Source organism: Pinus tabuliformis, chromosome Q, assembly GCF_031772625.1.
Source record: "Pinus tabuliformis cultivar Carrire ecotype Pingquan chromosome Q, CPIR1, whole genome shotgun sequence".
NCBI lineage: Eukaryota > Viridiplantae > Streptophyta > Pinopsida > Pinales > Pinaceae > Pinus > Pinus tabuliformis.
Genome location: NC_142296.1, coordinates 192,602,743 through 192,627,055, shown reverse-complemented (window position 1 = coordinate 192,627,055; position 24,313 = coordinate 192,602,743). Strand labels below are relative to the sequence as shown.

The 24,313-nt window shown below is 40.4% G+C and overlaps 1 protein-coding gene across 3 annotated transcripts in view; it reads left to right on the top strand.

Moving 5' to 3' along the window:
• The first annotated feature begins 4,033 nt into the window (after positions 1-4,033).
• LOC149218870 (1-acyl-sn-glycerol-3-phosphate acyltransferase BAT2, chloroplastic-like) overlaps positions 4,034-24,313 on the top strand; it is a 52,116-nt gene continuing 31,836 nt past the window's right edge. For 2 of the 3 annotated variants that reach the window (XR_016249196.1, XR_016249195.1), the window contains exons 1-5: positions 4,034-4,560; positions 4,654-4,857; positions 4,981-5,387; positions 5,824-5,925; positions 6,070-6,363. Coding sequence is in view for 1 of the 3 variants with exons in the window: in XM_089384169.1 (XP_089240295.1) it covers positions 4,434-4,560; positions 4,654-4,857; positions 4,981-5,387; positions 5,824-5,925; positions 6,070-6,297 (1,068 nt within the window). In the remaining 2 variants the exon portion in view is untranslated. Of the gene's footprint in view, positions 4,561-4,653; positions 4,858-4,980; positions 5,388-5,823; positions 5,926-6,069; positions 6,567-24,313 lie in introns of those variants that run through there. The other variant, XM_089384169.1, reaches the window with a different exon arrangement.

Here is a 24,313-nt window from a genome sequence, read left to right as displayed (position 1 = left end):
CAGAGAAGGGGGGGTGTTCCAGCAGTAAGTGTGACACTTACCCTTGTTGAGGCTGCTTCCAGACTCGATACAGTACTCGTCAAGTGCCTCTTTGAATTTTCTGGCTGAATGAATCGAAGCTGCTCCAAGAAGCAGAGTATCATCTGCGAAAAGGGCGTGGTTTATATTTTGGACTCCCCTTGCTATGGAGATCCCTGGGATCTCTTGCTCTTGCATTTTTTTGTTTAGATGAAAGCTGAGAACTGAAGCTTGAATAACGAACAACAGAGGGGACAGAGGGCAGCCCTGTCTTAACCCTCTTGTAGCTTTGAAGAAACCTGCAGATCTACCATTAACTAAAGGAGCGATCCAAGGTTCCGATATACAGGCCCGGATCCAATTAATAAATCTTACTCCAAACCCAAATTTTTTCAAAACATTTAAGAGAAAACAATGGTTAACTCGGTCAAAGGCGTTTGCTAAATCCAATTTGATAGCCATACCTTGTTCTTTGCGCTTCTGACTTGACAGGATAGCCTCTTGGACTAGAATAAAGTTGTCCACCAAATATCTCCCTTGGATAAAGCCCCCTTGGTTCTCTGGAATGATTCTAGGAAGGATTTGCTTCAGCCTGTTAGCAATAATTTTTGTGATCAGCTTGTAGCCAATATTACAAAGGGATATGGGGCGAAACCTATTAAAAGCATTAGCTCCCTTTTCCTTGGGAATGAGGGCAAGGAATGAAGAGTTGGTGCCTCCTCCTAATTTCTGACAAGTCTGCGATTTTTGAACCATTTTGAACAGATCTTTCCCCACTATATGCCAGCAGGATTGGGGAAAAGAGGCGGAGAACCCATCTGGTCCTGGGGATTTATCAGGGTTCATAGCAGCCAGGGCACTTTTGACTTCTTCCATTGTGATATTTTTTTCTAGATGATGATTCTCCTCAGCAGAAACGAGGGTGGGAACCCCGTCCAGCAGATGCAAATTCTGATGTGTATTCTCCTCTACACTGTACAAACTTTTGAAATGATGATGGGCTGCTTGTTTAATATTTGCAAAATCTTTGTGAGTGATATCTCCTTCTTTAATTTCTGTTATGGAATTAAAGCATTTCCTGGATTCAGCTTGTTTGTGGAAAAAAGTGGTATTTCTGTCGCCTGCCTTTAGCCATAGGCAGCGTGATTTGATCCTCCACGCTTCCTCTTCAGCCAGGCATGATTTATGATATTGTTGTTGGAGTTGAGCCTCTTTGTCTAAGATGTCTCTGGTGATATATGCCTCTTCCGTGTGCAAGTAATGGGCTTCTAGCTGATTATGAGTATTTTTCCTTTCAGTTGCTGGATTGGCCAGAGATTTGGCCCAACACTTTAGTTTTGACTTCAATCTTCTGATTTTTTCCTCCCATATATAGAATGGAGATCCACTGACAGGCAGGGACCAACTTTCTTTGACAATCTGCATGAAACTGGGTTCCTTGATCCATAAAGGACTGAACTTGAAGGGTATGGGGCCAAGGTCAGTGTGAGCTCTAAGAGTTAGCATAATAGGATTATGATCAGAGGTACTACAAGGAAGAATGTGCATGCTTGCATCTAAACCAAGCAAGAGAAACGAGCTATGAACAAAGAATCTATCCAGCCTAGCAGCGATATGCCCGGGGCCTAATCTTTTATTGGACCAAGTGAACTTACCTGAGACAGGCTTGATATCTATCAGATCCCAATCTAGGAGGAGATCCTCTGCCCATTCCCTTGCCGGGTCTCGCACAATGCAACCTCCTCGCTTTTCTGAAGAATGCAGCGTGATGTTCAGGTCACCTGCTATGATGACATTATCCAGATTGCCCAGCTCTGCTTGCTGTCTTAATGAATCCCAACATACCTTTTTTTCTCCAGCGTTGACCGGTACATAGACATTGAAAAGACAAAAGATTTCTTTTGTGATTATGTGCTGCATCTTTAACATCACCCAGTGGATATTTGATACCTCTGACACCAGCGAAAACCTACTTTCATTCCAGAGAGTACCCAACCCTCCGGAGGCTCCTCGGGCTGAGACTGCTGTTGCGTTACTTTTTTTCCAAAGTTTTTTGCTTACCTGAAGGAAATCTGATTCCTCCATTTTAGTCTCCTGGAGGAGGAGTATGTCCGGAGCCTCTATTCTAATTAGATTTCGAATAGCTTCTTCTTTGATCTTGCTGCCCATACCCCTACAATTCCAGGAGATTATTTTCATTATTTACCTTTGCTCGGCTGGGCTCCCTTGGAGCCTTGGTGCTGGTTTCTTGCCATCTTCGGCTTTTTTGCTAGCAACTTCTCCAGAGTTGGTTGGCTGCCCTGTAGTTTGTCCTTGTACGTTTCATGCTCTCTTTTTTCCCGATCCGTTTTACGCCCTCTTGTAGATCTCCTTACAGAGGATTGGGACTCTCCTATTTCTCCTTCCTCCTCCGAGTCTTCTGATTCTTGGTCCTCCTCCTCGGCTACATCAGGGGTTCCTTTTGAACTTTCTGGAACTCCCATGTCTTTAAAGATGTGAGATGGAGAGCCTTTGTCTGGGGACACTGACTTTTGGTTTGCAGCTGCATGTGGATCCTCTGGTTGGGAGCTGAGAAGTTCGAACCTGTTCTCTGGGGTAGACTTGGGCTGGCTTTGCTGGATCTGCTGAACTGGGTCTTGATGGATCCCTTTGCCGGTGGTTCCTCCCGGCTTCTGGGTCTTGGATGGCATTTTGGATCGTTTGACTTGGTTCCAGCCGGCCTCCTTCCCTTGAGCTGCTTCGTTCGCCGATGGGCAGTTCCTGGCGAAGTGCCCATAAACCTGGCATTTCCGACATTTGAAGGGCAACTGTTCGTAGTCTAGCTTCTGAACATGCATCCAGTTTCCTACTTTGATTTTGATTGCCTCCGGGAGCCCCTCCTCCAGATCCACCTCAACGCAGATCCTAGCACAGTCATATTGGTCCTTGCTGTTTGCTCGGTCTATGAATTTCCCCAGGGCATTTCCGATGTGCATCAGAGAATCCCAATTCCAGCAGTGAACTGGGAGATTTGGGAGTCTAACCCAGACCGGAACAGCTTTGGGGACGTCCACTTCTGGATCAAAATCAGGAGTCCATTTATTCAGATATAGGCCCTGGGGGCCCATGAAGTAAGGACCGTTTCGGAAAATCAGATCTTTGTCTTCTTTGGTGTTAAATTCAAAGAGGAAGAATCCTCGCCCCAGGAAATAAGAGGTCACACTTTCTTTGATCAGCGGCGCCCAGTTTCTTTTGACCCAGCTCTCTGTGGATTTGGGGGATGGCCATAGACCAGTAAACTGGCCTATGAGAGCTCGCTCGGATAAGGACAAAGCAACCTGTATCGGAGTTTCCGGAGGAAGAGAGATCTCAGGGATTTCATCTATCCTCTTTACGAATTTCGCCGCTTCAACAGATTTCTTCTTAGGCAGCCCTTCCAGAAGACGGCTGAACGCCTCAGCTGAGGAGATCTTCGACGGAGGAGAGGGAGGAGCCTGGGGGGTGCCCACCACCTCCATGGAGAACAGGCTTGCAAGCTGCTCAGGGTAAACGAACACCCATGGCCAGGCAGATCGCAGGGAAGAGATCCGCCAGACAGACCCGCGACGGATCTGGAGAGATTAGGCCTCGCAGAGAATTGGAAGGCCGAGGGAGCAAGCGGGAGGCAGAGCTTGGCCAACGGGGATCTCGGATCGCGCTCCAGCAAGAATCTATGTTATAATTTTATTAATTAAAAACTAACTGTTATAAAATAATAAAATAATAATTATAAAATAAAAAATCTTAGATCTAAGAATAATTATAATGTCAAAAAATCTAGGATAGGTTTCCTTAATAAAAAGGCCTATTTTCAAACCTCTGCGAAACATGTAACTAGGAAGAAAAAAAAAACAAACCAACTAATACAATAAAATAATTGCTATAATCTTTGCGTTTAGCAATAACTAAAAAGAAGAATACGTTGTAATTCTATTTCTATTTGGCTGTGTGGTGGTGTGGTCGGCTTATAAAGTCCTTAATCCTATGTACGTGGCAAGAGTTCCCATCCATTGTCCATATTGACATTGATAACCTCCTCTCTAAGAGCTATGCAGATGCAGCACTTCTACAAGATATTAAACTCTGCAATGATACCTCGACAGCCGTTGCAGCTCCAGATTTTCACAGTGAAACATAAGGAAAAGAAAGAGCACCCTCATTTAGGTTTATGGTAGCATTTTTTTAGAGTTCATACAGAAGAAAAAAAGAGCAGGGAAGGCCTCTAATCATTACAAAATCCAAATCAAAATCCACCACTCTTTGATCTCACACCTCTCTCTTTCTGTGCTTCAATCGGATTTTGTGATCAATAGAATCCACCCCTCCACCAGTCTTTGATCTCACACCTCTCTCTTTCTGTGCTTCAATCAGATTTTGTGATCAATAGAGGGCTTTAAATGGAGCGAGCGTTAGGACTTCAAGCCACCTCACTTCCATGCCGTGGAAGCTCACAGAACAAGTTTGCAGCCAACTGCATCATCGCCGTATCTAACTTCAATTTTCCCCACGGCATTCTACCGAATGGTAATATATATGAGCAAAATAAAAAACAAAATCATATTGGTGTCTGAACTTGGAAATACTTATTGTTTGTTTACTCATTGTGGGTTCTGCCAGGTACGGCAAAAACTGTATTTCGAGTACAATGCCACAGGAACAGGAGGAACTGCTCTGATGGGTCGCAGTTTTTCCTCCAGAAAACAATTGGGTTGTATGGATTTCATCATTTCCATGCTGGAACAAAAAGAAAACAAGTTACACATAGGATTGCAGTATGTCAACTTGCAGGAGCGGCTGATCCTACCTTGCCTTCTTCCACAGGTTATGTTATATGCTTGACCATCTTGAAATCTGGATCTCAACCAGTTTTGAAGATTATGTAAGTGGATTAGCTTTTTCTTAACTTTTGTGCTGAGCATTTGATACTGCAATTCTTGTAAACAGATATTTCATTGGGTCCAATATTCAGGGGCATCTGCTTCTATAGTGTAACCTGCATGTTGGCTATTCCTATATTCCTGTTGATGTTGGTGGTCCATCCGTTGGTTCTTCTGCTTGATAAAAGCAGGAGGCAATTTCATCACTTGATGGGCAAGATTTGGGCAAGTCTTACACTTTTGCCCTTCTGTAAAGTGGCTATTGAAGGCATAGAGAACTTACCAGCCAGTGATATGCCAGCTGTCTATGTTGCCAATCATCAAAGCTACTTAGATATATATGTTTTGATGCTCCTCGGAAGGAGTTTTAAGTTCATAAGCAAGACCAGCATCTTCTTCATCCCAATTGTTGGATGGTCTATGTTTCTGACTGGTCACATCCCTCTGCGCCGAATGGACAATAAAAGCCAGATGGTATTTATGTTCCTTCCCTTGCACCTTTTTTCTTTTACATTGTTTTAGTACTTTTAGGGTTGATTTACTGGTGTGAGCCCTCTAGCCAATATCGTCATTCAAAGTTCAGACATACGTATATTATTATCTCATATTATCACCTTTTGGGGTTAGTGGGATATATTTCTCCTAAATTTTTTACGAATTGTTGTGCCACTCACAATCATTATTATAGTTGGGAGTTGTCTTCCCATCTATATTTCATATGTTCAATACTTTTTTGTCCTTTTTTGGGTAACTTGGAACAAGGCATTTTCCCGCAGGTGGTTTATTTTTGAAAACAAGTACTGTTAGTTCAATGGGTGGGTTATTCTGCAGAATAGTGTCCTTAAATGTAAAATGGCGTGCTATTATTTATGTTTCATGTTATATTACCGATGCTTGGCATTCAATACAGGAATGCCTTAGACGGTGTTTGAATGTGCTAAAACAAGGGGCATCAGTACTGTTTTTTCCAGAGGGAACGCGTACTAAAGATGGGAAGATGGCTGCCTTTAAGGTTAGATGAATTTTAATTATCCTGGTATTAACATCAAGTGGACAGTTCTCATCATTTTTGTTATTGTATATGCAAGTTCTTACTCAAAGCCTTTCCATTGAATCTAACACATTGAATCCTGACGTTCTTGTTTATGTGTCTTAGAAAGGTGCATTTTCGGTGGCGGTGAAAGCTAGAGTACCTGTTGTCCCAATCGTTCTCATTAGAACAGGTGATATCATGCCAAATGGAATGGAGGGCATTTTGAGGCCGGGTTCTGTAAAAGTTATTGTACAACCTCCAATAGAAGGCGCTGATGCAGATGAACTGTGTGAAAAAGCAAGAACTGCCATATCCGAACAGCTCATAATGCATGGTTATGGAGTACATTGAATGCTGTTAGATTAGTGCTACAACATGTGGCATCTGATTAAAGAAAGCACTTCACGAAAGCATGAGGTTTGATTGTCAAACATGTCCTTGCATTTGTCGAATGCCTTCTGTTTCCTAATGGGTGATACTCGTGGTTTTTTCTTGCCTCTTTCTTTTGCTGCCAAAAATTTCTGCTGATTAGTCGTATTTTCTCTAATTTTTGGAAAAAATATTTTTCATTTGTTGGAAATAATGCATATAATCCAACATTAGGTTGTGGCTTAAGGCTTCTCACAAAGGTTTAATTCTTATTCTTCGTACTTCCATTCACAAAAGTGGGCAGATTAATGTCATACACCATTGAAATGTGAAATGGCAGAGATATAAAAGGTGCCCGTCAAAACTACATAAGGTGATTTTAAAAATAGCACTATAAAAGTCAGAAAGTAGGCCTCTGGTTTTATTTTGTTTTTTCTAAAATACTCAAAATTTTGGCAAGTATTTGGGAAACATTTCAGTAGCTTAAGTAACATATTTGAGTACTAAATGTTCAATTATCATGGTGTCTCAATACAACCTACTGATCAAGTCACATCTCAAAAGTTAAACAATCTCAGCATTTGGCAAAGCAAACGTTTTACATTCTAGGTGCAGTGAGCTAATCACTTTTGGAAGATAATAAACTTAGAACAAAGTTATCTTCTATTTTCAGTGGTCATAGAAGATTTAAATAAAATCTTAGGCGTGTGTGCGTCGAGTTTGGTATAGAAATTAAAGCTTTGGATCTGTGACATATATAGAATTTTTTCTTTTTTTTTGACAACAGAATTTATGTTGTCTTGAAACATGAACTTAATAAGTATACAAGTGCTAAATTGAATTGAAATAAGAATCGTCAATGGTTTTTGAATTTATTTTATAAATTTTTTTATATTACTTTCATTATCATTTTTGACCCACCTTCTCATTTTTTCCCGTACCAAATATGTTTTTTTTTTAAAACAGTAACAGTATAATTTATTTTAACAAAATGCGCCTAAGCACTCGAGAAGTACATCAATTTTTCCCTGACATAGAGAGAGGCAAAAAATTTGAAGGCTAATATGAGACGAGCCTTCAAATCTCTGTTTATTCCATTAACATTGCGGCAGCTATGCCTATATGGATACAAATCAAAATAACTACCTAGGATACAACCACATTTAGATGGCATAAGCTAAAAAACTTTTGAAACTAACCCCTAATCATCAATAATTATGTAGTTATTTTCTGGGGCTACCTGACTGAGGTCAAGGCGCTCAGGTTGGCCTAGCTTGACAGAATTGATGACTGAAGCTTGCTCCTCTGCATCTTGTAATTGTCCGTGTTTTAGGTCCATAATAGCTTGTTGCTGAGAGTGCAGACACTGAAGATCAAGTTTGAGGTCGTCTAGCTACTGCTATGCGAATAGAAGATGTCTATTAGACAGCCTGTCTGAACCGTGAGCCTGTTAACCTTCCGACTGACCAAGGCAATTTCCAGTCCGAGTTCCTCCTCAATTCTTTGTGTCTATGTTGTTTCACCATGCTTCTTTCCTTTGTTTTCCATTTTCCCTGAGTGCCCTGTGTTTTCTGTTCCCGTTCTCCCTCTAACAATTTCCTTGCCTACTTTAAAAGCTCCCCTGTAATCTTGTTCTCCCTGAATTGCGAGCAGATAACTATTGTTCCTTGTTAATTTCTGGTCACCTAAGTCACCTGACACGGGGACATGGGACACACAGGACACACAAATTTGAGTGTCCGGCACGGGGCATGTAGACCCCCCCGAACAGGACATGTTATATATATATATATATAATACTAAATAGATATTTCAATGATTCCATATTTGATATTACACAAATTTGAGTGTCCGGCACGGGGCATGTAGACCCCCCGGAACAGGACACGTTATATATATATATAAAATACTAAATAGATATTTCAATGATTCCATATTTGATATTACACAAATTCTCATGATGATACAAATTCAGACATATATCTAGATTCTACATTATAAATTTGTTAGTTGTAACATTATACATACAAATACAATTGTGACAGATTCATCAATGATCCATTAGGATAAAGACAAGAAACTGCAGTTTTCTCATTAAGTCATCAAAATCAAATGTGTTACATAGGCAAGGCACCAAGTCCTGAGGACTCCTGACTAGCAATGCCAATGGCAAATAGAAATAACAAATACAAAACAACTACAAGGTAGTAGGTAGCTCATCAATCATCATCATCAAAATCAGCATTGCTGTCATGGTCACCACTGCTTTCTTTGCATCCTCCTCCTCTTTATCCAATGTAATCTCTGCATTCGCTGGTGTGGAGGATGACCCCTCAAGAGTATTACCTTTCATCAAAAGTGATGGGCTCTAGCACTAGCTCATTAAGATACACATTAGCCAATGCCAACTCAACACTCTTGTCCAAACCCATATCATTAGGAAGCACATCTCACATTTTTGTCTTTCCCTTCAACCACTCCTCCCCCTGCCTGTAAATAAGACGAAGGTTGGTGTACACATACACCATTGTCTCTGCTTTGGACTACTCAAACCTGCTCTTCTTCATACTATACAAATTCTCATATGTGCTCCAATTCCTTTTGCAACAAGCGGATGAAGTAACCTGAGAGAGGAGCCTCATGGCTAACTACTGTAGAGGAGGGCGTGTTGCTCCATGGGTTGCCCACCAAGAATAAGGCTTCGTAGCCCCCCCGTCTGTCTAATCAAATCATAGTCTGCAAATCGCTCAATGCCAGTGGAAAACTCTACAAAGGCATTCTCCACCTCATCAAGGGATGCTCTATCTTGAAATATCCGCCTTAATAAATCCTTCCTCCCCTGTGAAATTTCACCATCCATGTGAGGAGGGAATCTATGGGAAGTCCCGCTATTCAGGCACTCATTGCTATAGTATTTTGGATTCAATGAGTGCCAAACAATGCAAAGGTGTGCAATTCTTTTTCCACTTGCTGACAATAATATCTTGTATGGTGGTGAAGAAGGCCTCAGATGATGTCTCATACTCAGGAAACTCACTCTGTAAAATAATGGTCCTCACAGACTCAATCATGGAATCCCATCCCTCATAAACCTCTTCTAGGATGGGTTGGTTTGTATTTGCAAATTGTAGCAAAGCAATGATAGGGTCCGTGATTTTAATAGTGAGATCTACCCTCTCCCACCAAGCATCATCTAACACTGTGTCCTTGACTCTTTTTTAGGTTACTTGATCTTTCTTTTTCCAAAAAGACCAAAACTTTGAAATAACCATGGCCCCAAGGGTGGTCTTGACCTCCCTCAACCTCTTCAGCATGATGAATGCGGAGGCAAACCGTGTATCTGCAATCTTCAACAATGATATATGTGTGTACTCTTTGTAGATTGTGAGGGCATTAGTACGATTTTGTACAAAGTTGTGGATATGCCATGCATCCTCAATAACACTTCCAATCCAAGGCACATTAGAAACAATAGTTTTAAGTGCTAAATTCAAGGAATGGACAATGCAAGGTGTCTGAAATACTTGTGGATAGTTAGCTTCCACAATCATGCCAATAACCTTGCAAACATGTGCATTGTTTGTAATGATTTACACACAAGAATCAACACCTACATCTTCAATAACTAATGAACAACTAACCCATATGTTGTGCATCCTTGTGTTATTAAGTGCATCCACTGATTTCAAGAAAACTGGTCCATTCAAGGAAGACACCATGAAGTTGATAAGTGGGGTGTGTTGGATCTTAACCCCATAATTTGGCCATGTTGATTTAATAGGCTCAAACATTTTATCCACCTCTTTCTTTGCCTTAGTCAAAATGTGGTTCTAAGTTTTTTTGACCCAGGAGGCACATACCCTGATGGAGCCCCTTGAGTTAGAGCTCGACACATCTCAATAAATAAAGGTGATCGTGCAACATTAAATGATATAAAGTTCAAATAGAAAAGAAGGCAATGGTAATATCAAGCTCTTCCCATCTCTCTTGTTGAAAAATCTTGTCCATTGGACCAAGTGCCACTGCCTTTCTTTTTGCTGCTTGACCTACACCCCCACCAAAACTCTCAAATGGAAATTTGCTGTTGTTTTTCCTCAAGAATGGAAGGGGATCCTCATTCTTGGTTTTTTAGAAGATGTAGCCACCCTTGCCACACTAGCATTGGCCTCTTTTTCCATTTCTTTCCTCTTAGCTATAAACACATTTGCACATGCCCCAATTCCACAACCTAGTAAGCCAAACAAATGCACTTTCACACAGAAATAAGTGCTCTTGAATTAACTGTTGCAATAACTGCATGCCCAAAGAACATTGTCTCCTCCCTTTAACTTGTTGCTTGGCCCTTGATCTCTTGTGACATACTTTCACAAGGGATATTTACTTTCTTGATTTTGCCGTCTTTCTAAATTTATCCTTCCCTCAACATTTGAAGCTGCTGTTATAGTCCCACTTCCAACAGAGGGGGCACTGAAAGACCCTGATGAAACTGGAATAGGAAGGGCATTACCAATGGGGGCATTCTTCTCGTTCTTTTGCCCCTTCCCTGCTGCCCTTGATTGAGCCTTGAATGCTGTTAAAAAAAGAAAGAAAAAATGCACTAGCATGTAAACAAAATGGACAGGAAAATCGCTGTAGCAAAAATGGAAAAAAAATGGAAGCAAAATGCACTTATTTGTTGCTTGAATCACCCTAAAATGCTCCTACACCCTTTTCTACTTGCTTCCACACACCCACAACAAGAGAGACACAACAATGAAGAGAAAACGACCCAAATCCGCAACAAGAGAGAGACACAACAATGAAGAGAAAACGAGCCAAATCAACCTTTTAAGGAGCCGCAACACACATTTCTAGAGGGGCACATGTCCTAAAATTGGGACACGTTGCTGGGTGAATCAGATTCGCGGGCCTAATGAATCCCACGTGTTCGGATGCGCTCGACCCACTAATCAGACATGTGTCCCTCAAGAATCGTGTCTGACACGTGGGATTCGGGACACTGGAGGGGGGAGGGAAGGGAGGATGAATCTAGTTTCTTAGCCGGTCACTCTCATCTCTTTGTACTCTCGATTGTTCATATTGCGGGTTGTCTTCATTGTAGCCCACCAAAAGTGGGGTACCCCTTTTGGAGAGCTTTCCTTTTTGATGTATTGCCCTTCAGCCGGCCGCAACAGCCCTTGGCAGCCAAGATAGCTTTGATGTACTACCTTATCTTCACCACCCGAGCCATCCATCATGTCTCCTCGCTCATTTGTCTTGATCATATGTTTGAAAGTGGGACATCCAATCTTGAAGTTATGATTTTTCATTACGTAATTGGGTGTTTATGATTGTTTTTCTTGGGCACACTTGGTTATGGATTGCTGGGTAACTTGGAAGGAGGAAGGGCTTTGACTATAGTCTTGTTCCTTTGCATTAACTGGGGGGATTAATCTTGAACCCAAGTCCTGTGGGATCTCCTGTGTTGTCTATTAGCTTTAGGAAGGGCACTAAATGGGAAACCTTGATTTTGGTTGCATGGTATTGCTTCCCGATACCATATATCTCATTCCCCTCTGATCATTACAAGCCCTTTTCACATTTTCCTATTTGGGTCCATGTTTGTCTATTGGGTCCACAAGGTGTTAGCATCCCCTTCCCCTTGTCCACACCTTGGTTTGGGCCTAGAAACGATGCCCCAGAAGTTGATGCAGTGAAAAAAAAAGATAAAAGCATAATATGGCCACATACAAAAGGAAATGCACCACAAAATGCAAAAATATGGTCAGGGCAATAAATTAGCATGTGGGAAAAAGCCAAACATGAGCTCTATCTCTTATCATTATGGGCATCACCCTAGTTCCTAGGCCCCCCTATGAGTGCCCCTTGAATCTTTAAGCAACCATGTATGTCCCAACCCTTGGTGGGTGATGATTTGCCCAACCTTAAAGGTGTAACCATTGTTATGTCATACACATCATGCTCTCATTCCCCGGAACCTTGAGCAGTATAACAAAAGAAAATTCAATAAAAGGCAAAAGGAAGAAGAAAAGGGGTGGGCAAACAAAGGTCGGGGTAACTCATGCATCCACGTATGCTCCCTCCTTACATTCATATACCCAAGGTGTGGGCCCCCCTTATCATAGCTACCCTTGTCCCATGACATGTGGCTTGGAGCCTTCCCTTTGTCCCCACTCTGTTCTATCATTTTTTCACATGACACATGCCATTTGAAGGGTGTGCCTTGGACATGTTATTCCCCTAGAGGTCAAAACCACCTAATAGGGTCCTTCATTAACCACTCTTACCTAGGGAGGTAACATTATTACATGTTCAAAACCCCAAATTTGGAAGGGAAACCCACTATAAAGTCTCATTTCTGCCCTTGATTATCAAGCTTATTCACTCAATTGCACTAATGAATCATTGTGTCTGAAGGTGAGGAGACACATTGGATCTTATACAGGATTGCAAGTGGGTTTCATCTTGGACTTGGCCTCCCTAAATGGGATCCAAGCCCTCCAGAGGATCGTGATGTCATTTGTAAGGTGAGTGTTGAGAGCCATGGGCCTCCATTCATGCAGAGCATTGATTGCCACACCATGGGCTTCTTCAGCACCATTATTAGCTTGTTTGTTGCCCCAGTTATTCGAGAGATGATGCACTTGGACCATGATGCCCCGACCAACTACACATTGCACCCGACACTTGGTGGCTAATCCAAGGCCCAAAGGAGGTTATGTCTTTCCTAGGGAGACATGGAAGGGCATGTGTTATCTTTGAGCCCTCATTGATGGAGAATCAACATGATTTTGGGCCACTTGGAGATTCATGAGACCCATTTTGGAGCCCCAAGCCTAAAATAGGGGTCCTAGAGATGTTTTGTAGCGTAATGAGGACGTCACCCTCTTCATCATGATTTTTGAGGCCCTCTACCCTAATTCTAGCACAAGAAGCCTCAACTCTGCCTCTCTAGGCTTCTTGGCATGTAGGACGTCAGCCTTGCGTGGGCTTAAGAGAGAAATAAATCAAATTTGAAAAGCTATCATGGTTGGCTTGTAACCATGGGTGGGTTACTTGGCATTTTAGTTATGTTAGAGGGGCTTGTTCACTTGTTATTCGAACTACTTAGTCATGTATATATTGGAGAGAGTCAGAGACTCGTTCTCATTTCAAACCATCACTCTTTGGATTTTCGGCCTATTGGCAAATTCAAACTTGCAATTTGTTTAGGGTTTTTGGTGATTATGGATGCATTTTGATGTGTGGATAATTTTTTCTCATTTTTGGAGCTTCTATATGGCATTGTTATGGATGGATATACTCTTCACTATCTTGTAAGTGCTCTTTATGATGAATTTTTGATTTTCGCTAATGTCTAATGCATGGAATAATGTCTCATGGTTATTAATGTGCCCTAATTGTTGAAGTATTGTTTCAAATTGTAACTATTAGGAATTTTGCACATGTTACTCATTTGATAGTGAATGAATGAGTGTTCCTAGGGGATTATTGCATTTTATCCTTGAAATTCCATTAACAAGCGTCTGAGAGTATAAATATCTAAAGGGGTAGCTAAAGTTTGTTCCTTTAGGTCTGAAGAGAAAATTGCCCATATCAAGATCATTCATGACTCCAAGGGTCTAGGCACTGGGCAAATTTTCTTGGTGGTCACCAAAAACTCAAAATTATCTCTCTTTTACCCTATATCTTTCATCCTTTTAAGGTAAGGAGGCTCATCTAGGGCTTGGTGCGAAATCTCTTGGAGGAGGAATGAAGTGAACAAAGTACCTTCTACAGATTAATTACTCCAAAAGACTTGGATTATAAAGATATCCATGAGGATACAAATATTATATAAAAATGTATTAAGAATAATGATTTTATAATGAGAACGAGAGGCTTGCTTATATACCAAGCAGGTGTCTCTTCATGGAGAGTCATGTCTCATTTAGACATGACTCTTCAGCCTAATTACTAATTAACTAATAATTATTTATGGTTATTATCATTTACATTATTTTACATTATTACCTATATATTTATTCATAACATTGCCTTCCCCCTCAAAAAGCTTTGTCCTCAAAGCTTGTTGATGAAAAAGGCTTGATCTCTTTTTTGGCTTCGAACATCTTTCTCTCTCGGAACAATCATCTTTGTCGACACAAGCTAATATGATCTTCTAAATGACAAACAAAATTGTCGTAATGAGAAGGGATCAGACCATCCTAGATTAATCTTTTGTGTAGTATTCTGATCACTGGAATTTTGTAACGACTTGTCAGCAAAAGACGAGATTGATGTTACGTCATTATTCTCTGGGACATCAGTTTGTTGTTTCTCGTCTGAATGGTCCTGATACGTAGCATGGTTGATTTGTCTACTCTCGTGATTCGGATGCCGATAGGGAACTTTTTTGGTTTGACATTCCCTTATTAAGTGTGTGAATTTTTTTTTTTATTAACTTCAGGGGATGATGTTGTTGAATTCGTTACCAACCCTTCACTTGGGATGTTTATCATCTGAACTGTAACATCCAAGCGTGTCTTTTCTTCAACTTGCTTGTCTTCTCCCTGAGTTGTGACTTTCATTGGATCGGTATCTGTTGTTTTGTCGTCAACTTGAATTCCTACATTTGATGCTTCCTTTTCAATAAGTTGTTGTACCTTGTTTTCTAATGACTTCTTATCTTTCTTGGGTTTCTTAATTTGCGTCAATAATTTTTCACTATGGTTTTTAAGCCGAGAAACTTCTTCATTTTTGTCAGCAATGATCTTGTCAACTTCTCCTTGCATATTTTGTAAATTTTTTTTTCCTTCTTGAGAAATTACTTTTGAAATATCTGATATATCTTCTGGCGTTACTGAATTTGGTTTCAATGTAACATCTTGGAATGTTATTTGCTTTTTCTTGTAAGAAAATTTTAGAAACTTTTTCTTCGTATTTAAGATGATAGATCCTACCGTTTCCATCCAGGGTGATCCCAAAATAATGTCACCTTGATTGTTCCATAGGGTGTGAACTGAGAATTGCAATACAAATGTATAATCTTCAATGTTTAACTGTAAATTGGCTTTGTCATATATTTTATTGCCAAAAAAGTCTAATTTTTCAGTTATATTTGACTTCGGGATCACTAATTGGTTTGCAATTTTAGGTGTTATATAATTTGAATTTTCTGCCGGAGAAATAGAAATAATAACATCTTTTCCTGCGAAAGTTCCCTTAATGTTAAATAGTGCTTTACCATCTTTGGGTAAAGTTTTGGGGAATCTTTTGGCCTTCATTTCTGTATTAGGCTCCATTTTGCTTCTTGAATATTAAATACTTTTTAAATCACTTTTTTTTTTATTATAAATAAATCCCTTTTTTTCTATATATATTTTCCAAATATTCTCCACTCCCTGTCGCAGCATTGGCTACAACCAGTTGAGCTAGCCTCTTGGGCTAACATTCCTCTTATATCCATTATTACTTTTGTTTCTATTTTGAAATTTCACTAGTCATCCAACAGCAGTAGTGGTTACTCTGCCAGAGGCTGTAGTTGCTGTAATAACCTTTCAAAGAAGAAACATGGAATACATTGGAGATCTTGGCTTCTTCTCTTATCTTGAGCATATGCAACCCACTCCAACTTGTTTCTAATCTTAGATGGTCCATTCCAGTGAGGCCACAAGTTCGCATTCTTGCTGGGCTTAAGTCTCCAACTTATTTCTAATTTTAAATGATATCAATCAGTTGACAACTTCCCTTTCTTTCTGGGTTTAAGTGATATCAGCCTACAAGGTTGTAGTTGAGATTGCCCATTCCCCAACTTCAAATGTACATTCTTTCCTCCTTTTATTTTTATTTTTATGCGACTTTAGGATAAAATTTGCTTGAGCTGATCAAGAACCAGTTTCTGCTATTGAAATGTATCTGAGATTGCAGTGGTAGGAGATAAGTCAATCAATCTGTATTTTTAGTAATGGAGGCTTACAGCACCCATTTAGCCCAAGTGCTTTATCTGTTGGCTGCCTACCATCTTAAATAATCTGTCAAAGATTTGTTAATGATCTCAATTTTCCAATCAGTTTGAGGCTAATAACTTCCAATGAGACAACGTCCTTCCCAATCTCATGAATAATTCTGTTTAAATGTTAGTAATAAATTTGGAATACCTGTCACATTTTGGTTTGGTAGTCCATGCAACATCCATATCTTATTGATGTGATCAGCCACTTGACTACCCTTGCAAGCAGCCTCAGTTGCCATAAAATATGCATATTTCATCAATGTGCTTGATATTACTAGGATACAAATTTTGCTTTTTGAACTGGTGAGTCCTACAATGAAATCTGTGACCTCCCACATGCAAACATAACTGATAGACAATAGCTACAAGTATTAACAAGTGGATGATGCAGAAGGGAAAAATACATTATATTAAAGAGAGAGAGAGTACATAGGAATATTTCCTTGCATCTCTCTGATGCTTTATCTATCAATGTGTCTATCGATACATGTAAACAGGCACGTGGATGGTATATGTTGTCATAACTGATTCATATGTTGACTACTTAGTCTTGATTTTGTTGACTAGCTAACATTATTGCATGATGTTCCTGATCAGATCATTAGCTGATAAACACAGCCCAGATCTTCTGTTGTAGTGCTGAAATCTATAGCCTGAAAGAGATAAGCAAAAACTCGGCCTTTCCCAATAAGTAAGAGATATATTCAGGCTAGAGCACATGCGGCTAAATGTTTCAAAATATTTGGAAAAAAAATATAGAAAAAATATGAATTTTGGAAAAAGTTGACAACAGCAATAAACAACACTAACATATTTGTGGACTGTTAATTTTTTTGAAACTCTGCAACTACTTAGATGAATTACCGAAAACAAGCCAACTAAAAACTGAAACCAAATTTACTTTCACCAAAATACAGAGTTTCTTAACAGTCTATAAGCAGCGGAAAAACACCAGAGATAAAAACACATGCACACAAAATTGACACGCTTGTTTTACCCAGGAAACCCAAAAGGGAAAACCTGCTTTCTTTGTTGTGGTATTTTATTGATTGTTCTTTGAGCAAATGGATCTATTACAGTTCATGCTGCTACTGCAGCCAGCAATCTCTCTCTGAGAAAGCGCTAGGATTGTCCTTAATAATCTCAGCTCTTGATCTAGGCCCTGCACAATTGATATCTGCTGAAGATAGTCTCGACCTGCCTTGAGAATCCTGATCCCTTGCTCCACAATCCTTGCACACTTAGGCTGCTAAATCCTTACACACTTGCTCTTAAATTTAAGTGCACAATTTCTCCTCAACTGATGCACATTCCACAATAAAGAATGATCTGTGATCTTGTGCGCCTTTGTCTTTCTCTTTATAGATAAAATTCAATGCATGCAAGTGGCCTAGTTGAATTTTAGTTCACACTAGTGTCATGAGTTTCCTTTGCTTGTTAACTAGAGAAAATCCCAGTTAACTAGCTCGAGTTCCTCCTTGATTTACTCTAGTTGTGATTGCGAGTTAATTGAGAACTCAACTCATTCTCTCTTCAATCAACACTGAAGTCTTAACTCGTTCTAACTCTTGTCACTACCAACTCATATTGTAGTCTAATTGAAGAAGACTTCAACTGACTTCAACTAATTGAAGCTCCAACTCTATGCATGCAAACTTGATGACCATTCCAGTAAACTGGAAATCAACCCATTGTAACTAAAGTCTATCTCATGAACTCACATCCATGCTAGAGAAAAGCTAAGTTGAGGTCTTCATTGGTTAAGACACAAGCTAGAAGTCCTCCTATCGCTACATTTTCAACACTCCCTCTTAGCGAGGAAGAGATTATGTACAACTCCCAACCTATCTCTGAACTAAACAAAACTGCCTCTTGGCAATGACTTGGTCAAGATATCTGCTGTCTACTCCTTTGTTGGAATGTATGGTAACTTCACTATCCATTTCTACACGCAGTCCCTGAGATGATGATACCTGATCTCGATATGCTTGAAGCAATCATGAAATACTTGATTCTCAGAGAAATTAATGCAACTCTGATTATCACAGTGTATCACAATGGGCTCCATCCTCTGCCTGAAATGTCCCACAAGCAACTTCCTCATCCAGATAGCTTCACATGTTGCCAAACTAGCAGCGATGTATTCAGCCTCTGCTGAATCGAGTGCAATTGATCTCTGCTTCCTGTTGAACCAGGAAACAACTGCTGACCCAATGCTGAAGACACAACCTGAAGTACTCTTCCGATTTGTGGAGTTCCCTACCCAATTTGCATCTGTGAAGCCCTCAAGCCTCACTCCATCAACCTGTCTGTACCATAATCCATAATCTGCCGTGCCTCTGAGATATCTCAAAACATGCTTCGCAGTAACCCAGTGAACTCTAGTAGGATCCATCATGAACTGGCTCAACTAGTTCACTGCAAAACATATGTCAGGCCATGTGTTGACTAAGTACATCAATGACCTGATGAGCTACCTGTATAATGTAGCATCTACTTGCTTTGCTCTGCTAGCATCCACCTTCCTCCAGTTTGTGACTAGAGGCGTGGTCATGGGCCTGCAATCCTACATATGAAACCTCCTGAGGATCTCTGTAGTGTACTTCCCTTGCCCCAAGAAGATTTCCCCATCACCCTGCCATACTTCCAACCCAAGGAAATAGTGCATAAGCCCTATGTCCTTCATCTCAAACTCTCTTGCAAGATCTGCCTTGAAATCCTAAATCAAACTATTTGCTCTAGTGTTAATTTTAGGTATGTTCTATGCTTAGAGCAATTTATTTCAATTTTCACAGTTAGCTCAATATCTTTTCCAGATTAGCAATCACATCAACATTAAAGTAAACTGCAGATATAACATAAACATAAATCGCAAAAGACAAGCTAAGACAAGAGGACACAAGATGTGGCGCTAGCCAGGGACAAACCCCAATGTGGGGAAACCCTTGATCAATTCTTCTTATATGTTCTTCAATAGTTCAACAGAGAGAGAGAGAGAGAGAGAGAGAGAGAGAGAGATAGTACATTTACAACAGAAGTCAACATTTTGACTTATCTAGATAAGAGCATAGATCATCTCTAAGAAGATGATACATGAGATCAGTTGAAGACATGCTGCTTCCACTGATTCTCCAAGGTGACTCTTTCACCTATCATTGTGCTGCATCTTGTCATCATGCTGCACCATGCTGCACCCATCATCACAACGCTGAACCTCATGACCATGCTTACACATCATACTGCTGTACCTTATGCTGCATTGTTGTCCCATGTGCCATTGTTGCACCATGCTAGCCACTGCTGTCCTATGTGGCATACTGTTGTCCCACTATTAGTGACATAGCCATTCCATGTTAGCTTGCTGTCCCATTGTTTTTGTTGTTGCCCCATCATAGTATGCTACTCTCCCATCAATGTCATTGCTGTCCCATCATAATACGCTGTTGTCCCATCATAGTATGCTGCTGTCCCATCAATGTCATCGCTGTCCCATCATAGTATGCTGCTATCCCAATTGCTATTGCAGCAGCATGTCTTGCTGCTGTCCCAATTGCTATTGCAGCACCATGTCTTGCTGTTGTTTCAATTATTAGCATTGCTGTCTTGGGCATGTTTGAGTCCTCAAACTCTCATGCTGTCCCTATTTTGAGGGTCACCTACAACCCACCTTTTCAGCTGTATTAGGCCTACATCTAGGGCACCATAGGTTAGCGTTAGGGCTCCCTTTAAACTGTGTTAAGGCTGCCTTAGATAACGTTTAGGGCTGCCCTTTAGACTGCGTTTAGGGTTTCTCTTAGATTGCTTCTAGGGCTGCCTTTTGGACAGCGTTTAGGGCTTCTATTATACTATGTCTAGGGCTGCTTTTTGGACAACGTTAGGGCCTCTCTTAGACTGCGTCTAGGGCTGCCTTTTGGACAGCGTTAGGGCCTCCCTTATCTGTGATAAGATTCCTCCAAGACTGCGGCTAGGGCATGATTCCTTGACAATGTTTTTGACTTTTTCTTTGACAACGTCTAGGGCTAGGGCATCTCTTCTAGGGCAGCTCCCTTAGTCTTCTTTCCTCCAACGTCTAGGGCTTCCACTCCTAGATTTCCCTTCCACTAAAACCCGAAGACAAGTGGAGAGAAATTAAGATAGAAGTGTGTGTTAGAAATGACTCTCAAGTCATCTCCTTTTATACTAAAACGTTGAGCACTTGTGGGGTTTATTTGGTTGTTGGCTGGCTTTGACAAACTGTCTTATAACATAAATAAATTCATATCTCCATGAATACTTATCGAAATCGGATGATCTTTAGATCAATCCTACACCTTTCGATGAGAGGGATTCAAGAAAAATATCAACTGCCATAAATAAGATGACCACATGGAGTTTGTCCCTAGTTGCCAATTTATCATCTAGTCAAGATAAGATCGTCAACATAGAGCACTAGAATGAGCAGAAGCCCTCCAACCGTGTTGTAGTACAGGTTGGCATCCGCCTCACTCTTAGTGAAGCCCAATCCCTGAAGGTAGCTGTCAATGCAAGTGTACCTTGCTCTTAGAGCCTGCTTGAGGCTGTAAAGAGCTCTCTTTGTCGGACAATGTAACTATGTTTAGTCTTCAATAATGTACTTGAGTCATTATGTAATGTACTTGTCAAAAGAATAAAGAAAAGAATTATTATTATTATTATTGTGACTTATCAAAACATGGGTTTCATGCTTGGGTCACCATGTTTTAGGTCAAAGTCCCCATTGAAGACTTTTAGGATTTATTTTGAGTCTATAGAATTATTGTACATTTAAAGAGACCCTTCTTGGGCTTTTGAATCATGTAAAAAGGTTTAGTATTGAGTCAAATATGAATTATAGAAGCTCCACACCATGTCGGCCTAAGGGAAGATCAAGTCAGCCTAAGACCCTATTCAACCCCACAAGAAGCCTATAAAAGGAAGGACATCGAATTCATTTGGATAATCACTTCTCATCAAGTTCAAATTCTCTCTATTGGGCAGAAGTGTGAAAATCTGTTTTATAGGCAGAAATGCGAAGTGGGTAGTTGGGAAAGTTTGTTGCCGGGAAGCCGAAGTGAATGCGAGTTTGGGTGAGTTTAAGGAGTCAAGGAAAATTGAAATTTTAGTGGTGGTCTCTCTCTGCTTCATGCTCTGGATTGGGAGATCGAAGTCTTCTGAGTTGGATTGCTGCTGGACGCTGTTAGCTGCTGCATAGTCGAAGTTGCTGGGAAGAGGTCAATCTTCTGGAGGTTGACTTGGTGTGGAGGGAAGGTCTGGTCAAGGTCTAGGGTGAAGAGTCTCAAAGAATACTATTGAAAGGAAGAATTACTTTGACTGGGTTTTCCCCTCAAGGGGGGTTTTGCCTTGACATGTGCCTACATCTTGTGTCCATTGTTTTATGTGTTGCTGCTTTTGGTAATTGCTTGATGAACTAAAGAAAGAAGATATAAAGAATCATAATAATAAGAAACATCACAAGTAATTATCAAGATCGAGAAAATATTTATTGCCTTTCTGATTTTCCAACATGGTATCAGAGCTTTGGTGAAGAAGAAAAAGGCAGATCCATTCATAGGCACTATCTTAGGGAAGGAGTCTATCATATTCAAGGAAGATGTCTAACTCTATCAAGGGTGAGAACAAGCTTGAAGGAGCATCTAACTTCAGATCCTGGAAGAAGAGGATTGACCTAATCCTCGAGAAGAACAAGGTGCTAGATTTGGTAAAAGGAAATGTAAAGAAGCCTACAGAAGAAGCCAGTGATGTCGACAAAGCAAAATTCAGGGATTTAGAATTGGTGGCTATGACTCTGATGGTAGAAGGGATAAAAGACAATATTGTCCCGTTCATAGCTAACATCGATCATGCTCAGGGGATGTATGAAGCCCTGTCAAAGCTGTTCACTATTAAGAACATTGGTCAAGTAGCAAGTTTGAAGAATGTAGCAAGTTTGAAGAATGAGTTGAGGAATATGAAGATGACTAAAGAAGATACTGTGGCAACCTTCTTTGTGAAGATAGCTAGACTCAAGGATGATCTCTTGGCCATCGATGAGATTGTTCCAGACAAAGAATTGGTGATCACTGCTATATTAGGATTGCCACCCTCTTGGGGTGCATTTGCTTCAAGTCTCAACAGTTGGAAGGTAGCTCCCACCTTTGAAGAATTATGGACCGCATGTAGTCAAGAAGAATTAAAGATCTCAATGGTTGCCAATCTTGAAGAAGTATCAAATGTTTATGTTGCTCATCATAAAGGAAAAAGATCGAAGGGACCAAGGAAGAAAGTTGACATGTCTAAGATAGAGTGTTATCAGTGTCATAAGAAAGGTCACTACAAGAGTGACTGTCTCGAGAATCAAAGGAATAAGAAGAGAGGAAGAGATAAAGCCAACTTTGCTGAAGAAGGAGACTCAAAGAAAGTCAAGCTTGAAGAATCCGACTTTAGGGACTTACACTATTAAGTCATTTACCATAACTTTTTTTCCCAGGAAAAAGGCGTAATTTTATTAATGAAAACAAAATTACATGTTGCATCTACTAAGAAACATAACATCATCTAGTCCATAACTGATGATAATCAGAAACATGCAGTAAGAAAACTAATATACATATGAAGGGAAAAAACTAGGCTTTTCTCCCCTTCTTTTTCTTGACCTTTCTCCATTCCCCTTGTGACGGCACATAAGAGACAAGTGCAAGTTGATTCCCATCATCGTGTCTGGCGTTGTCCTTATCAGAATCTGAATTGTTTGATGAGTGAATATGCTTGTTCCCACTGCTGTCCCTTTCTTCTGGTATCATGTCTGATTGCACCGAATGGTTTAGATGTGTAGAAGGGTCTTGTGGGTGATCCCCCCGTGTTTCTGGTTCATTTGGTGGCTGGTTATTCCCCTTGGTGGGGGATCATCCCCAACATCGCCCTCCTCCTCTTTGGATTCAGGTGGGGGAAATTGCCAACCTTTAGGCTGTTTCCCAAACTTCTTCTTTCTTTGTGTGTCTTTCTTGGCTTTTGGACACATATTATGAAGGTGCCCTATTTGCCTGCAATTTCTACACCTGAAAGCAGTGTTCTCATAATCTAAAATATGTGTCTAGTTCTGCTTGCAGTGGATTAGGTGAATGCTGTCCGGTAGGCCTTTGCTGAGGTCTACTTCCACACATATCCGTGCAAAGGTGTAGACCCTTTCCACCACTCATTGGGTGTCAGTCTTGATGAAATTCCCAATGCCGTTTCCTATGCCTGCTAGGACCCGGTCGTCCCAGAAATGGAGGGTAAGATTGTGCAGCCGAACCCAAACCAGTGTTCTGGAGATGACCAAAGTATTTGCATCAAAATCTGGAAACCAAGGAGTGATGAAGAGGCCCGTCGATCCCCAAAACCATGGTCCTTCCTGTAAGATTATGTCTCTTGCCTCAGATGTTGGGAATTTTACAATAAAGAACCCTTTGGAGCAGAGATGAATTTCACAATCTAATGTCCAATTAGTTAAAATCCAGTGAAAAAGTTCTACTGGTTTTGGCCAGAAGCAGTTGAAACGACATATAATGGCTTGTGTTTCAAAAGAGGCACAATGCTCATTTGTTTCTGGAGTGTCTATGTTTAGTTCTGGAGTGTAGTTCAGTTGCTCCACTATGTATGGACTTGGTGTATTTCTTGCTTGTTTTTTTGGTTCCATGGCTGCATTTTTTTCCTTGTAGAATGTTCTTGAAGGATAGTCCTCCATTTGTATGCTTCTGTTTTGGTTCTGTGCTTTTTGATGTGCTGCACCCAATACCTCCTCTTGCACTTTTGGATTTACTGAATGCCGCCGCTCCTCCTCTTAAGTCTCAGATTAAGGGTTATGGAGGATGCAGATAGTATGTAATAATCCATCAAAAGCCAGTTATCCTGCAATCTTCTTCCCCCATTTTCTTTACATAACTTGTTTTATATATTTTACAATTTATAGGTTTTTAACATATCTTTGGAAAAGACATTTTTGCATTGATTTAAGTTTGTAGGTTTCCC